This window comes from Rhinoderma darwinii, chromosome 7 (assembly GCF_050947455.1).
Source record: "Rhinoderma darwinii isolate aRhiDar2 chromosome 7, aRhiDar2.hap1, whole genome shotgun sequence".
Classification (NCBI taxonomy): domain Eukaryota; kingdom Metazoa; phylum Chordata; class Amphibia; order Anura; family Rhinodermatidae; genus Rhinoderma; species Rhinoderma darwinii.
The window spans coordinates 103,701,358-103,719,745 of NC_134693.1; the positions used below are offsets into that span (position 1 = coordinate 103,701,358).

Sequence of the window (18,388 nt, forward strand, 5' to 3'; positions counted from 1 at the left end):
AATAAACAAGACATTAACATTGGAAATATTTTTACAAATTTATGAGATCGCAAAAAGCATAAAGATTTAAAGTTAATCTAATAGTCAGTATACACATACATGTATTAGAAACATACTGGGTACATAATAAGATAATCATAGTGTTGTTAATTAATAATGTAACCAGAGTTGAACTTCCATATGTTTAATTTTTACTATTTTACAACTTTCCAATGTAAAAAAAAATAAAAATAAACATAAAAACATACAGACAAACATAAATTCCCTGCTCTAGGATTTAGAATATACATAAGGACCCTAAAGTGTATTAGGGTCCTTAGGATACTACCAGTTCTTCAACAAAACTCAATTAAATAGTAACACAGGCCAATGATCGGGCAAACAAGAGTTTATATGATGGCTTGTCCCCGACCATTGCCCTGTGTGAATAGGGCAACGCTGAGCCGATGAATAAGTAAATGCTTGTTCATTGGCTGATCTGCTCATTTATGCGGCCAATACAATAGTTGCTAGTTGACAGCACATCTCCCTGTGTAAACATGATGGAAATGTATTGGGATGAACGATCATAGTAACGATTGCTCATCCATATACATAATCGATCATTGCTCCTTGTGAAAGGAGCAAACAAGCCCCGAACAAAGAAACATCTCCTTGACCGGTGCTAATTTTTACGGCCCATATCGGGTCGTGTAAAAGGACCTTAATTCCACCTTTATCTAAATTGTGACACATACACAACCCAGAAGATAACTGAACATGTGGCCCATGGCAAACCTCATCAACTCTTTTAGCACTGTTAGAAATGTCTGCAATTTGGAAACTTAAAGAGAACCCGTCACCAGCATTTAACCTATTGAACTTTACTTATCCCTTACTGGCCGCTGCTATCAAAATTTCATTGCCTTTATCCCCTCTCCTAAACTCCTCCTCCGACTGTAAATACGGTCTGTAAACATGTTGCGCCTTTTATCGTAATAATTCAGTGTCCCGTTGTACGCTCACCCCAGAAGAGGACATCAATGCACAAGTGCGGGATTTTGTGTGCTGGGGGAAGGCGAGGAGCTGTCAATCAAAAGTAAAGAGGCGGGGTAAACTCGGAAAGACTTGAGGAATGAAGATATGACTCTTTTCAAACAAATATTTGACTCTTTTCAAACAAAGATATGACTATTTTATGCTCATTTGCATACGGTGTGGGAACACTAAAAAACTGAATACTAAAGCTACAGAGCTGACTAAGAAGACAATTTTAGGTTAAATAGAAATGATATTTCACCCACTACCCCCTGGTATTGCTGGTTTAATCAGTAAAATGCTGGTGACAGGTTCCCTTTAACTCAGAAGCTCAATTGATTCTATAATACCCATGTGCATATAATTGCATACCAAATAATGCCCTGCATATTCTAGTATGGCCCATTAACAGGGATGGACAAACAAAGTAGACTGAGAGCTAATAAGACCACTCAAGGAGCCAATTTTCCCCTGTTTAAAAAGAAAAAGGAAAAAAAATGCTTGCACCAATTGCAAATTCTTAGACAGAATAACTACCTTGCTCCTTGGATTAATCCAGTCCTGGTGAAGTGGTTGATATAATTGAGTACATTCATCCTGTTTTTCACCAACAGGTGTCTACTGCTGTTAGTGTGTCATTCTTTTAATTTTCATGTGAGGCAATAGTGGGAATGGGGCATTTAAAGGGGTTTTCCAGGACTTTTATATTGATGGCCCTTAGGTTAGGTCATCAATATAAGATCGTTTGGGGTCAGACTCCCGGCACCCCCACTGATCAACAGACTGAAGGGGCCGCAGTGTTCATTGCTACAGCCTTTTCCCAGTTTACAGGTACAGTGCCGTACACTTCCCGTATTTCAGTTCCGGTCCCATTCAGGTGAATGGTACTGAGCTGCAATCCGAGGCACAGCCACTACGGAACTGTACAGAGCTGTGCCCGGTAAACATGGAAGAGGCCGTGGCAACGAACTCCGCGGCCCCTTCAGTCAGCTGATCAGTGGTGTCATGGGAATCAAACCCCCACGATCTTATATTGATTGCCTATCCTAAAGATGGGCCATCAATATAAAAGTCCTGGAAAACCCCTTTAAGCCTACATATGTGGGGTACTGTGTAGTAGGCCTGTGTAAATATAAACTATATCAAATCTACTATGTTATGCTGCTTGCAGTGGATAGTAGAGTCTGTTGCTGTGGAAGAAGGATTAATCGCAAGGTGAGGTTATTCAAGCCAGAGTTGGGGGTCCTCGTACTAAGGGTCCCATGATGGTCCTAACTAGTTGCTAGTCATGGTTTATTATATAGCATGCTACATTTTGTAAAACACGTTGAATGTGTATTGTGATCCATTTATTAACTTTCACTCGTAATTTCATGTTTGGAATTTAAATGTCTACTTAACTGTAGGGAAAAAAAACCAATAGTAATTATCAGATCACAGTTTGCATCCATCTGATTCTTCAAATTCAATATCAATTTGATATTCGTGTTTCAAGTTAATTCAGTGTATTTAAAAATAATTGTGGAGTAACAGAATGGATTGCATTGTTTATGAAATCAATTCTAGGTGACTTTAGCTAAAACACAAAACAATTGGTTATGACTAGAATCAATTGTTTTTCCCAGTCGAAAAGTTGAAGTGGTATCCCAGAGTATCTCAGTGGCTTTATACCTTGTAGATTCTCTATATACCTATTCATCTGCATAGATGTAGCCATTGGTGATACTCTAGGGGTGAAGAGATAGGAGTCTTAACCGGGCCCCTACACCTAAAAGCCCATACACCCCTGAAAATAAAAAAGAACAACAGCACTATATCTGGATAGTGTGGAGACACATTTATGTATCATACTAATTCCATATAGACATATTATACATAGCTATCTCACTATCCTGATGAATATTGATTTTTTTTATATTGTACATAGCATGATATAATGATATATCATAAGTTGTTAATTGGCCCAGGTCAAGGTTGGGGTGTTGGGCCCAATTCAAGCTTTTGCCCCAGGCCCTACAGCTTTAAGTTATACCTCTTGTTTACAGATGCTGGAAAATATAAAATTTATATAAAAGCAATGACTAATTTTAGTAGTGATAAATAAATATGTTTTCTATGATTAAATCATTGTATCTCCAATTTTTAGGTATGTTCATAAAATATTAGGACATCATTCTGATTCTGAAGCAAAGATACCACAATGCATGTGACTAGGATATAAAAAAAATCTAATTTATGCAGATTTTTGCCATGTTGTGGACTTTCAAGACATTCAGGGGAAAAATATTAAGAAATGGCTAAATGGGAATTGAAGTGGTGAACAGACAACCACAGGTAAGCCCTTTAACTTGGGAAAGGGGACATGTTGACCATTCAGATAAATGGCCATCCATGTAATAAATGGACAACTTGAGCTCTTAGGGTATGTGCACACGACCTCTTTTCAGACGTAATGGAGGCGTTTTACGCCTCGAATTACGCCTGAAAAGACGGCTCCAATACCTCTGCAAATATCTGCCCATTGCCTGCAATGGGTCTTACGATGTTCTGTGCAGATGAGCTGTAATATTACGCGTCGTTGTCAAAAGACGGCGCGTAAAATTACGGCCGCGTCAAAGAAGGGCAGTACACTTCTTGGGACGTAATTGGAGCCGTTTTTCATTGACTCCAATGAAAACCAGCTCCAATTACGTCCGTAAAAGACGGCGCGAAAAACGCGTGCACTTGTAAAAACGTCTGAAATTCAGGAGCTGTTTTCTCCTGAAACAGCTCCGTAATTTCAGACGTATTTGGCGTTGTGTCGTGTGCACATACCCTGATAGGGCATGCGGACAGGGGTTTTCTTATTTACTGTTAATTTTTTACTTTTTTGCTCGCAAACACTGCAATATTTGATCATACTGACCGACAAAAAGGACAAAACTTTACCAGATCTAAAAAAAACATCACTGTGCCATTTACTTTAGGGGCTCATACACATAGCCATATGATAGGTCCATGTTATACTGATCCGATATAAGGCACCCATAGTCTACCAAGGGCTGAATGTATCTTTCATTTCATATTGTGTGCCTTTCATATTATATGGAGGGTTTTTTGGTCATGGATTACATATGGAATTGTGACTTTTTTCATTTCATGCCATATTACGGAAGGTGAAAATACAGTGCCATCGGGGGGACGACGACGACATAGAGCTGAACATAGAGTGCCTATGCCTCTATAATGAGAACCATAGAAATATTTGTGCTGCCGTACAAGCTTTGCTTACAGTCCATGTTCCAGAGCAAACATATGAAATGGTTGTCATAAGTCCCATACAATTTAAAAAAACTGAATTCTATAATATATTGGGCTATAAAATATACCATGGATAGTGTCATCAGGAAGTGTGCATTATGTAACATTTAACAAATGGATTTGTATTGGTTTTATCACCCTCGAAACACTTGCAACATTTGAATGTGTTGGTGAGATTATAACTTTTTGTAGCTTTCGTAGCTAAACATCTCTACCGCAAAACCTACAGGTGTGACTTTAAGGTAACACCACTGAACTCAGTTGTCAGATTAGTACCCTGTTTAAGTATGCAGAACTCACACTGTACCCAACGGCTTCTGTGAAAATATGATGGTGCAAAACTTTCCAAGAACAAGACCATACCAATGTGATCAACAACATGAGGCTTTTGCATTTTATAACCATTTTATTGACTTTTGTTAAACCATAACTAATATTTTGGTAGACAGAAGATGCACTATTAGATCACAATAGTGATAATGAGATATATTTTTTGTTGTTTTCTTCCACAATATAGTCATGTAGCATCTGAGATCTACCGGAAAACTAGAAAGAATTCACCATATTACGAACTAGTTACCATTGCACCTATTATTCAGGCTCAACGCTCCAATATTCTTATTGTATGTTCACACGCAGTGGTTTCAGACGTAATTCTGGCGTTTTACGCCTTGAATTACGCCTGAAAAAACGCCCCTAATACGCCTACAAACATCTGCCCATTGCTTTCAAAGGGAATTACAATGTTCTGTTCCGACGAGCCTTTCTTTTACGCATCGCTATCAAAATACGGCGCGTAAAACTATGGCTTGTCAAAAGAAGTGCAGGACACTTCTTGGGACGTTTTTGGAGGCATTTTTCATTGACTTCATTGAAAAACAGCTCCAAAAACATCCGTAAAAAACGCGAGTTGTTAAAAAAAGTCTGAAAATTAGGAGCTGTTTTCGCCTGAAAACAGCTCTGTATTTTCGGAAGTTTTTGCTCACTGAGTGTGAACATACCCTAATATTCTAATCAACAGAATCACCATAGAGATATATAAGAATGCTATGACTAACAAAAGCCACAATATGTGAAAGTGAAAATCAGGAAGGTTATGAAAGAAAAGCACCACAGGAGGGTCAGACAGAAAAAGCAACTGGCCACAGTGTAATTTCATAGGTTGGTTTTAACAACGAGTGATAAATGTTTTTGGATTTAATATGGTCTGTTCAATGTTTTTAACCCTTTCACTTTCAGGGATTTCTGAACATTTTGCTCATCTGGTAGCCAGGACAATTTTCACTTTTTTGACATATATAAATAAAATCTCAAATATAAAATAAAAAATGCATACTAGACCCCCATACCCATATGTATTCTGAAAGTAGACACATAGCTTGTTGTCAAAATGCCACTCAGATCTTTATACACACAGGTGCCTTCATACAATTTTGCGTCAATGTGTACTTTTTAATAAAAAAAATGCATAAAAATTTGTTAAAAGTCTGACCAAATAAAATAATTAGACACGCAACCCCTCCTTAAAATAAAAGTTCAAGATATGCAGAGTTCTCACATGTCGCTTATGTCTATGTCTACATGAAAATATATTTTCAAAATCAGCAGAACTGAAAAGATCAAAAATCGGGTTTTAAGTTGGAAATTTTAAAAAAGTAACAACATATAAAAAAACAAGGATTACACACATTACATATATTTTCGGAAAGCAGACAACAAGATGATTGCAGCATTAAACATTTGTCTTTTTCCACAAATGTAATAACAAAATATAGTGCACACCCCAAAGCAAAATCTACATTTGTTAAGAAAGAACAGCATGCCATGTATAAAAATACAATTGAATCATTTATATACACAACCATCTTCATGCAACTTTGCATCAAACTGCGATTAAAAGCAAAAGTTGTAAAAATTCTGCTTTGCGACTAAAACTCTTACTCAGGCAGACCTCTTATGCAAATAAAATGTACTCTGTAAAAAACTGTAAGATGTGAGGCGTTGATACATACCGCACATGTCTACATTCACTGTTGTGCGTAATAAAGAAAAGGCAAAACCGTAGGAATGAACTAACCAATTTTTGCATGCAAATTAAATTGGGGATTATATATATGTATATCATTTCCCATACCCCTATATGAGCCCTAATCAATAATCACAAAACCCCTAAACCTAATCAACCTAAACCCCTAAACTAGTTGGAAGCGACCTTTTATGGCAAAAGTCAGTGGGTGAAAATGGAGTACAAGTGCTTTTTATACACACAGACTTGTCCCTTTCTTTGGTACAAAATACATTGTTTACAGTGTGTTGCACTTAGCACCCAGTTATTCAGATATTAGTAGTGTTCGCCATTGTTTGTATTTACAGTCAGTGATTGAAAATGTAATTTCTGACTGACAGAAATCTGTTCTATCAGTTTGAAATATTTTAGACATTCTTTTCTAGTGATAATCGTAATTGCTATATATGTAGCATGTAACAGGTATCGCTAGAGAAGTGGGCAGAGGATTTTACTGTAAAGATCAAGTATGAAGAAGATAGGGACAGTGCAAAATGTATAAACTTTATTGATGTTTAAGTGTGTGGTTCGTCTTACATGATGCCACAATCGGGACGCTGGTAAACGTCTGGGTAATTTTAGTCAATAAATAGACTAATTAGGCACAGAGAGGCACAGAGGGATGATTAGATGAGCAGATACTCATCTTTTCACTGCTTTTCTTGAACAAACAAACAAACAAGCAAGCAAACAAACACTCAAAAAAGCCTTCCCCTATATGTAACAATCAAAAAGCAAATATGCTCTCTGATTGATAAGGGGAGGGGGGGGGGGGGTCCTATAACAGGAACAAAAGTTCCTGTTATTCATGTCCCAGTGCTCATCTAAAACTATTTAGGGACAGAAGGAGGATCACAGATCCTCCACCTCTCCCTGCACTCAGCATGTACCCCACTGACCCTTTCTCTGCTCCTTTACACAGGCTGAAGTGAGAGCTGCACGTCAATGCAGCTCCGAATTCAACTAGCTTGGGCTACATTGAGCTAGAGCTGCCATCCTGCTCTTGTTTCAAAGCTATCACTAGCCGCAATCCAGCCTGGGCTGCTGTAGGTCCATTTGGATACTGAAGTGCTTCCCTACCGGGACGTATCAAATAAATCCTTGGCATGGAAAGGTTTAAAGAAATCTAAAACACTGTTTTATGCCTAGTACAGGGTGTAAAGGGCTTCAAGGATTCTATCTCTGGTGTTCTTTGAATCACTGTGCCATCACTGCCCCTCAGACCCTCCAATAGGCATAACACCTTGGCGAATATATAACAGAAAAAGATCCATTAGCAAAGATCAACATGGGTCCCCTTTATGGTGACACATTTTGCCACCCAGAACAGAAGGAACTGGTGTTTGTTTCACCCTAACACACTTTGCTTGACCATTGGGACAGTTCCCTACCCTTACCCTTTTGTTCTTACCACCCAGTAGCAAAATGGATGGGACCAAATAGTGCTGGGCCTCCTCTCTTTAAAGGCCCCATAGTATCCTCATGGACTGCCTCTATGTTATGTCTGCCCTTAAATAACACAGTGTATCCCGTTTTGACTGGAGTGTTCCTTTAATTTAATACCACAATCAGGAGCTAAAGTGAATATCTGCACTTGATTAACATTAGTTCTTTAATACATCTTCATTAGCGTTTGTGCTGTTTTGACTTGATTTCCAGTTTGTATGTACTCTGTGCAGGGGAAAAAAGTGCTTCTACCTGGAAAACATACAGCAAGCAACTATCGGTTGCTGATGAAGCTTATTATGGTGGCATTCTTATTCTAATTGTTACTTATGTGAATACTTAGGGCAGCTCAGGTCATTAACAGATGAATACAAGATTCTCATTAACAAGAAAAAATCCAAATTGTTTGATTAAAGGGGTTGTCCACTACCGGAAAACTGATGACCTATCCACCGGATAGGTCATCAGTATGTCATTGGTGCGGGTCCGACACCTGGTCCCCGACCGATCAGCTGCTTCAGCTGCCTGCGGGCACCAGATGTAATTGCACAGTATGCAATGTACAGAGCCGAAAGCAGTTGGCTCCGTACATTGCATAGCGACCGTGCTGCCGATCTGCAGCTCTGCTCCTATTCACTTGAATAAGAGCAGAGCTGCAGTTCGGCTGCTATTCCATATCTGGAGCCATCTGCCTCCGGCATGGACGTACATGGCCCGAAGGCATCCGGAGAAACTGATCGGTGCGGGGTCTGGGTGTCGAACCCCCACCGATCATATACTGATAACCTATCCGGTGGATAGGTCATCAGTTGTCCGGTAGTGGACAACCCCTTTAATGTTAATCAATACTTAATACTTGCGTTAGGTTGTCATGTGTTAAGGGTATTCCAGCTACAAACGTTTATCACTTATACACTAAATAACTTTGGTCCCCCGCTCTCCCAACTGCAGTGAGGATGAGTTTGGATAGTGTGGTTGTTAAGCATGTGCACTTTCGCTCCATTCAAACTCTATGGGTTAGGGAAACAGGCAAATAATGCTTGATCACTTCTTCATTCAAACTCATCAAAGCCGCAGTCAGAAAAGTTGGGGTTGTAGCAATTGTGGGGGTCCCAGCGGTTAAACCCTTCCAATCTAACATATAATATTTATAACATTTAATACTAAACAGATACAAATAATAAGCAACAGGAAAATAAATAAAAAATAATTAGAAAAAGAGATCCATCAACAGCAACTTGTTTCAGCAGGTAGATGGGAATTTTTCTATATAATTAGGACAAACTAGAAAACTGTTGAAAACATCAAAGAAGCTAATGCTGTATTATATACCATCTGACTATATAGCCAATGTTAATAAAAGGTGTAATTTCATATTAAAATGGTTCTCTGACTACATTTATTTTTTCAAAAATCTGCTTCAGAGTCGATAGTTGCCAACATTTGAAATTCAAACTCAAGGTGTGGCGTCTTTGGTGGGTGTGTCTTATGGGGGGCATGGTTTATCTGGTGGGTGGGGCTAGTGGGGCATGGCTTTCCAGAATTTCAGCATACAAAAAAAAAACAACTAAATTTCTGCACTAGTTTGGCTGACAACTACTATGGTGGCTGGTATGTCTCTGGTTATCTGGTTGTTTACAGGCAGGTGATGTCTCACTTTATCATGAGGGCTAGACGATATGTGCTGACCACTACCCGTAGTGTAAAAACACAGCCTCCATGTAGATAGTACCACACACCTCCCTGTAGATAGTGCCACATTCTCCCCCTGTAGATAGTGCCACATACTCCCCCTGTAGATAGTGCCACATACTCCCCCTGTAGATAGTGCCACGTGTACATAGCCTCCACTCCCTGTCCCTGTAGATAGCGCCATTGTGACTCCCTCAATGAGCGGAATCCCCGGCAAGGCATCGGCAACGCTTTGGCCGTGGATTCCGGCGCTCCAGGATGAGCCCCTGACTTCATTGTCCATATATGGAGAGTGACATCGTCAGTGGCTGCCTCTATGAGCGGAAACCCCGGCAAGGCGTCGGCAATGCTCTGGCCAGGGATTCTCATTCAGGAAGTGCCCCTGACGTCACTGCCCTTATATGGACAGTGAAGTCATGGGCCACTCCTGGAGCACCGGAATTCCTCGGCCAAAGCGTTGCTGACGTCCTGGCCGGGAATTCCGCTCATAGGGAGAGCCCTGACTTCACTGTCCATATAAGGGCAGTGACGTCAGTGGCACCTGGGCAGGGGTTACTCACCCTAACAAATGTCCATATGCCCTAATAGGGAATATGGACAGGGGTTGTCCTAATAAAACAACACTTTTCGGTTTCTAATACTCTCCACCTGTGGCTTCCTTGAATCTGAGAGTAGCATATGTATTTACACAAGAATGCTCATGGTGATCAGAATGCATTTGATAGGAAATTGTATTTACGACCATAGCCTGCCGTAGGGGTGTACGACCTGTTGCATGGGGCATATTAGCCACCTCTGCAGGCATTTGTGATCACTAGAAATCTTATTGGTAATTGTATAGTACTGTTATTAAATTACCCAGTTATTTGGTGACTATATGGCGGTATTATTTGGCCACAGTATAGGGGTAATAACTGTTATTTAGGCAACTACATAGAAGTGTTATTTGGCCAGCATACGGCACTGTGTGGTGCTTATAATTAGGCACTGTTTGGTATGGTTACTTGTACACTGTATGACAAAACACCATATGGGGAATGGGGGCGCCAACAGAAGGTACCTCACAGGGTACCATCTAACCTAAGGCCGACCTGGTTACGACTATACTGTGTAAATAATGCATTTCCAGTAATTGAGAGAAAAGCAACAGTGTATAATTTTCTTATTGTCGTGTGATGTTTGTAAGGAATAAGATTCCGACACCTTCAGTAATATTATATTGTGTATTTTACTGTCTATTAACCAACATTCTTACTTAAAATATGTGAACATTTCAATACAAGCCACTTTCCCAAATGGTAAAAAAAAATTTGATCCCAGAACTTCAAAATTGTTTCAAGTTAAGTAATACCATGGTTTAAGTAGCCAGACCCTCAAATTAGAGCATTGATGTGATACCCTAATAGAGTTATACTAATGATCGAAAAGCCCCCCAAAGGTGTTCAATGGGTGGTGGGCGGCGGTAAATAGAGCACTTCTTGTTTCTGAGGAGTCATATGGTGTATCACATGATCCTTCTCATCGAGTCAGCAGCTCAGAAAAGGATCATGTGACACTTAACATCTCAGTAATAGACGTCATAAACTGCATTACATGATCCTTTTCGTAGCTACTTACTGGCTGAGAGGGATCTTGTGACTAAAGAGTACCAGTGGCTGTTTAGTGGGTATACTTGTACCCACTTGTATAACTCATTTAGGGTATCACACTGATATCGTTATTTTAATAGGTCTGTCATAGTGAGGCCCTTTTCACACTGAGTTTCCCCTGTATGTTTCACGTATGCGTCAGAAAAATCTTCTGACACATAAATCAAACGTACTCGTAGGCTCCCATCATACTAACGGGGGCCTAAAGAGTGAGCTTTTGTCATCTGTCGAGCAGTATATGTCAGGGATACCGTTTTTTTTTGTTTTTTTTGCTGGCTAGAATAGCATAGTCAGCTACACTATGTTCTCTGAAGCCAGCAAAAAAACACATATATCGCTTGGAATACTTTTTTTTAATACAGGAGGCTATAGGTGACGTATGCCATAGGCATCCTTTTTCCATATACGTCATGCATTTTCATGATGTATACATTAATCGGATACTATAATAGTCTATGGGTGACAAATGCCTGACAGTTTCAGAAAGAAGACATCCATTGCATCCAATCAGATCACTACTTACATTTTCAAAGGGCCTCTGGAAAATAAAAGGCTAAACCTTATTAGTTGCCATGAAGTACTGTTCCACTTTGTCTTTACACCAGTTTTGATAAATCTCCCCCACTATGTTCAGCTGCATTGACGCAGCCTTATTTGTGGTCTATTTAGGTCAGTCTGTTGGGGATCAGATAATAATTTTTTGCTCCCATCTAATGTGATCCAATCCCTCTATTGGTGCAAAATAGACACAGGCCGCAAATACAGGCATGTAAATGCTGTCATAGTGTGAAATGTAAAATATAGGACTATGTCAGGCTGAAACTATTAAACTCAAAGTAAAATGTTTGGGCAATTTGCTGACAAGAAGACTGTCTAAGAAATATTGCTTTACTTTACATTTCACACTACAGTTATACAAATTACATTTTAAACAAACAAGATAAGGTAGCCGGACAAACACGGATGTAAAGACTTACGTAGGAAATATTCGGCAGTGTCTGCTTCATAGTCTGCATCTTCTGGAAAGTGGTCAATCTGTTTGCACACACCCTTAAAATTACCTAGGGGAAAATGAAAGACTGTCTCAGAATTTTCATTTTATGTTAATTACTCAACAACTTTACCAGCAACATCTTGACCAGTACTGTTCACATGCCCCAAGATTTCAATTTGATCAAAGCCATTGTACAAAACTGAGAGAGTTTACTTGCTACTTGTATATGGCCAGGTTTGGACTGGCCCACTGGTCCACCAGAAGATTCTGCGATGGACCCAAGCTCGGACAATAATGGGCAAAAGACAACCATATTTGTAGCTAATCTTTCATCACTAGGTTCTTTTTCTTATGGGTTGGTTAACAAACAACCCAGTAGACCTTATTGGTGATAATGATTTGTGTGTGCAATGATACCGACAAAGATTATAGTTCATTTGGAGAGTAGGTCCTCAGAATCATTTTTCTAGTGGCCCAAGGAATTCTGTATATGACAACAGGTAGCAACGCAACAGCATATCAACATCTACAATGTCCATTTGATAAAACTCTTCCTAGGAGAATATATAATGTGTCAATCTCTGATATAATCATTTAATAAAGTAATTAAAGAATGGTTTCAGCCTCTATAAGAAACTAAATTATGTATTTTGGAGAACTTCAAAGAAAAGTGGTCTTTAAAGAAATGTTCCAGAAGAACATCTCTCATCACAATTGTGTGCTCCTTCACAGCCTGTCCTGTTCTTATAGGTTAATGTCAACTAAAGATGATGTTTGACTCAATTAAAGTCATAGGTATCCCCTTCCCAAGTTGTAGAACTACAACTAACCAAGTTGGGGGTCACTATTGTTGACTGCAGAAAAAAAGCATGCCTTTACATTGGTGGCATTTCCACATAGTTTGACTTGTTGACATTCGTCAAAAGATGAGATTCAAACAGCTTTATGGGAATGTTTTAACATAGATGCCAGGTAGTAGGCATGTTCATACCTAAATGACAGAATTATGACCTACATTACAGTTCTGTATTTGAATATAGTCAGCTCTTGTAATTTCCATTTCCTATTACTTCATTTGTTCTATGTGAAAGTCCTTAAAAAAAAAAAAGAAAAAAAGTGATATTTATTATCAAGTTTTTAATTATTTATTATCAAGAAGCATCAAACTTTTAGGAGAAATTTGTTTTTGGACTACTCATGATTGATAGAGATAACTGGACTCAACTTTTTTCAGGGTTTTATGCATCTCTAAATTGAGTTTCAACTCTTTAATGATGACATAACTAGCATGTTAGCAGACACAGCAGTTGTTATGTGGCCTAGGAGCTAAGGAGGCCTACATTCTCTGCCACGTGTCCAAAGGTAAAGTAACTGACCTCCCTAGTATACATATGGACCAAGGATAGATCAGACCAGCAGGCTATGTTACTCAGCAGCTGAATCATTATGCCTCCACAGTTAAATGAGCCTCAGAGTTGAGTAGCACTTATTGGAGAATCAGTTGATATTGGGGTGTAGGGCAACAAAACAACAAGAATTAGAGGAAAAAGATAACTAAAAGTGTTGACTTTTAGTTATCTGGTCTCATGAACACAATCTTATTATGGATCCATGTTTTACGGATCTGAAATATGGCACCCATGGTCCAACCCCTAACTACTTATCTTGTCACACCTTTAGTAGAAAAAACAGACCCCTATATATCGGAGAGCACATTCTCTGTAGTTGGTTTGGGAGTGTGATACTTGAACAATAGTTCTTGATTCACACCCTTGAGGTCATTGGAAGGCTGTAAAGTTGGAGAGGGGACAAAGAGTAACAGACTGTATACTTGCTTCCCGCCCTCACTTTTGGCTCCCACTAAACGCCCTGCCTCCCATACTCAGAACCAGGAAGTTACAACTACATATTACATATGCCCTTGGCAGTGAAAGGGTTAAAGGGAAAGTATCATGTATTTTATTTTCATCAATTAAAAGTAAGTAGAATAGAAAAAAAATTGTTAATGATTGTTTTATTAAAGAAGTATTAAAAAAATTCTGGTTTTGCATGTATAATGCTAACTCACCAATATACTAACAGAGTCATTTGTTTCTTCCCAGTTCAGTTCCGTCTATAAATTTTGAACCCTTTCATTATGGGCAGTTGTGTCATGTGATCTAAGTCTGACCCCCAGAATAGACCATGCTCTCATGTGTAGACAGGAGGTGGCTGTCATGTGTAGACAGGAGGCTGACTTCCTGTGAACTACAGGATTACATCATCACCTATCAAATCCCTCCTGTCAGCTCTGAGACACCTCCCACTCAGCTCCACCCTCCTTCTTCATCTGTATGTTTCCCCACCCCCTATACATAGAGTGCTGCTAAAGAGATAATTTATTTTATATCTAAGGGAGCAGGAGTTTAGTGATATAATAGGTGAGTCCATACAATAATTAGCTGCTGAGTTATATGACTCCCCTTACACTGATTGTCTATACTATCTGTGAGTTTTGTGTGCAGAATCCCAAGTGTATTTCTATGAGATGCAGCTTCTCACTGCTCTCCCATGCATCCGGCTTTCAAGGAGAAACCTATAACTAGCCGGCTAGAGCTTCTTCATATAGGAATACACTGAGTATTCAATTATGGGACAGAAGTTCTTTGTAACTGATCTATTACTTGCTGCACTTAGATAGGACTCCGTCCCGTCTGCTTCTGCAAAGCCAGAGGCATGATGGGAAATGTAGGCGCCATTTCGGGAACAATGTCAGCCCATAATTGGCACATCAAATAAAACAGGAATACACAAGGTATACAACAGCATCTGCATTATTCTTTAATGATAGCTTATCCTGCACTATGTAGGCAAGAAAAATGTTTGCTGGATGTGTGCTTATTTGAATATTTGTAGCTATATACATTTTGTTGTTAATTTCCTCCACCCTCTAATAATAATGAAATGATTCTGCTGGCTTTATTTCACGCCTTCCTGCCCTATGACATAATACTACATCATGTCGGGCATGTCTTTCATGCAAATTGACATACTATTACATCATGGTGATGTTGTGAGCTCAGGGGCCCACACCATCACCAGGAGGTTGCCAGCAGTAATTTACAGCCAATATCCTGCTATAAGACCGGTATTGGAGTTAACTGTGATCCAAGCTGTTTAACCCCTTGGATGCCCAGTACCATAGTGACTAGTCAAAAAGTGGAAAAAAAGTAAAAATTTATATATATATATATATATATATATATATATATATATCAGACAAAATATATATAATTTTCAAAAAGAGATCTTGCAGCACTCCAGTAGGCAATAAAAAAGTGTTATTTATTCAGTCAACATCAAGAAAAGCGCAACGTTTCAGACCTGCAATAGGACCTTTCTCAAACATGCTTGAGAAAAGTCCTATTGCAGGACTAAAACGTTTCACTTTTCCTGATGTTGACTGAATAAATTACACTTTTTTATTGCCTACCGGAGCGCTGCAAGATCTCTTTTTGAAAATTGTATTTAGTCCAAGGGATCGGGACTACTTGCTGGGCACCCAGATATATATTTGACCTGGGATGAGTGCTGCTACTTTCTTTTTATATATATATATATATATATATATATATATATATATATATATATATATATATATATATATATATAATCCAAAAAATTAAGAGACAGCACTCCAGGGAAAACGTTGAAAAAGGTGATGTGTTTATTCACCCCTTAGGCAGGCAATTGATTTTTGGGATTATTACCCCAACAAGGGTTCCTAGCCTCAACCCAGGAGGCCTGCACCCACTGCTGTTGCTGTGCTGCTTTATAAAACCACAAAAAAACTTTTTCACAATTAAAAATGCATTATGTAAAAAAAAATATATATAAAAAGTACACATAATTGGTATAACCACAACCTAAATTATCAAATTGTCATGGGATTAAACCTGCTCAGTAAATGCCATAAAAAAATTAAAACGACATCAGAATTGCACCATAAACTATGGCAGATTTTTTTTGTTCCTTTCGCCTTCCAAATTTTGTTTTTATAAAAAGCGATCAAGAAGTCATCCTGCAAAAAACTAGCCCTTACACAGCAAAGTCAATGGAAAAATAAAAAAGTTATCGCTACTTCCTGAAGGCCAATTTTAAATTTTTTAACCCCTTCCCGACATCCGCTGTATATATACGGGGTGGGGGAGTATAGAGTGGGCTCACGGGCTGCGCCCACTCCATACAGCGAGTGTGTCGGATGTGTGTTACAGTCGACACTTCCTACTAACGAGTCGGGATCCAGCTTGAGCGCGATCCCGTCTGTTTAACCTGTTAAATGCCGCGGTCAATAGCGACCGCAGCATTTAAGTGACTAAAAACAGGGGTGCAATCTCCTGTAATGTTCCGAAGGCCCCCCCGCGGCGAGATCTGAGGGGGGGGGGGGCGTTGGTTGGCTGACAGCCTGGGGGCCTGATGAAGGCCCCTACGTCCGCCATCTTTGTACTCCTACATAGGTATTCGTCCCACATTAGTATTGGAGTATATCAATCAAGCGATCTGACGATCGCTGGTTAAAGTCCCCTAGGGGGACAAGTAAAAAAAGTAAAACACAGTAAAATAAAGTTTTTTAAATAAATTAAAAAAAAAAGTAAAACTTAAAAGTTAAAAAAAAAAACCCTACTCCCATTTTCCCTCAAGCACAATGTAAAAAAAATAAAAAGCTAACATAACTGGTATCGACGCGTCCGTAAAGTCTGAACTATTACAATATTTCATTATTTAGTCCGCACTGTGAACGCCGTACAAAATTAAAAACATCAGAATTGCTGTTTTTGGTCACTTCATCTCCCACAAAAAATGAAATAAAAAGTGATCAAAAAGTCTCATGCACCCCAAAATTGTACCAATATAAACTACAGCTCGTCCTGCAAAAAATAAGCCCTCATATCGCTAAATCGGCGCAAAAATAAAAACGTTATGGATCTGATTATATGGCGACAAAACTCAAATGTTATTTTTAACAATCAATTTTTTCCTTGTAAAACATAAAAAAAACTATATAAATTTGGTATCCCTGTAATCATATTGACCCGCAGAATAAAGTCAACATGCAGTTTTTACCGCACGGTGGACGCCGTAAAAACAAAACCACCCAAAAGATTGAGGAATTGCTGTTTTTTTCCTATTCCACCCCACATATATATTTTTTCTCGTTTCCCACTACATTATATGGTACAAAAAAATGGTAATTTTTAAAAAAAAAGTTATGGCTTTGGGAAGGTGGGGTGGAAAAAACAAAAGTGAAAATCCGAAAAATGACTGCAGAGGGAAGGGGTTAATTTTTGTATACGTTTTTTTCTCCCCTTCTTCCAAAGGTAACTCTGTATGAGGACTTTTTTTTTTGCAGGATGAGTTGAAGTTTTCTAATAGCACTATTTAAAGGAAACTGTAAAATATTATTTTGTCGGGTCAAATGGTAAAAAAACAGGATTCCTCCATTCTTTGGGGGATTTTGTTTTAACCAAGCTGTAAAAATGATGTGAAACTATATTCTGTGAGTCAATAAGTTTTCAGCAATAACTACCTTCATTAATCCCCTGGGCTGCCATGACAACCATGGGCACCCTGCAACCGCGTTGTGGGGTGGTGATAGGGTGAAATGCCACAGTCACTATCTAAGCCCGGTAAACAGGGTTATCTCCCAGAGCGTATGGAGCAGGTACAGCCCGTGAGCCCGCTCCATACACCTCCCCTACCAACTATGTTGTACAGTTACGTCAAATGTCGGTAAGGGGTTAAGTCTATCCAGCAAAGCTGAAAACTGAGCTGCAAAAAACACTGGAAATATGACACTATTGTGGGTGCTTCAGTGGCATAACTATTTTAAAAATATTTCAGGATCAGTACTAAAACACCACGAAATGTGAAAGTATATTTATCATAAAAATTTGATTGAAATAATGTGGAATTGTCTGATGATGCATTCCCTTTAGGCCAGGATCACACAAAGTTTATATGCAGTTTTTGTAGTAGTTTTCGCTCAGTTTTTTTTAGCCGAAGTGGATCCAAAAGTCAAAAAAAGTATAAAGAAAAGACTGATGCATCTTCTATCTTTTGTGGTTGCTTCTGTTTGGCTAAAAAAAAACGGAGCCAGAAACTGCCACAAAAGCTGCGTCAAAACTGTGTGTGTGAACCTGACTATGAGGTGGTCAGGAAAATGCAGTGAGAAGACACCTTTGCAGT

The 18,388-nt window shown here is 38.9% G+C and overlaps 1 protein-coding gene across 1 annotated transcript in view; it reads right to left on the minus strand.

Moving 5' to 3' along the window:
* CACNG2 (calcium voltage-gated channel auxiliary subunit gamma 2) overlaps window positions 1-18,388 on the minus strand; it is a 127,312-nt gene that overhangs the window by 11,775 nt on the left and 97,149 nt on the right. Inside the window, exon 2 of the mRNA XM_075833755.1 lies at window positions 12,147-12,230. Within this exon, the coding sequence (XP_075689870.1) occupies window positions 12,147-12,230 (84 nt within the window). The remainder of the gene's footprint in view (window positions 1-12,146; window positions 12,231-18,388) is intronic.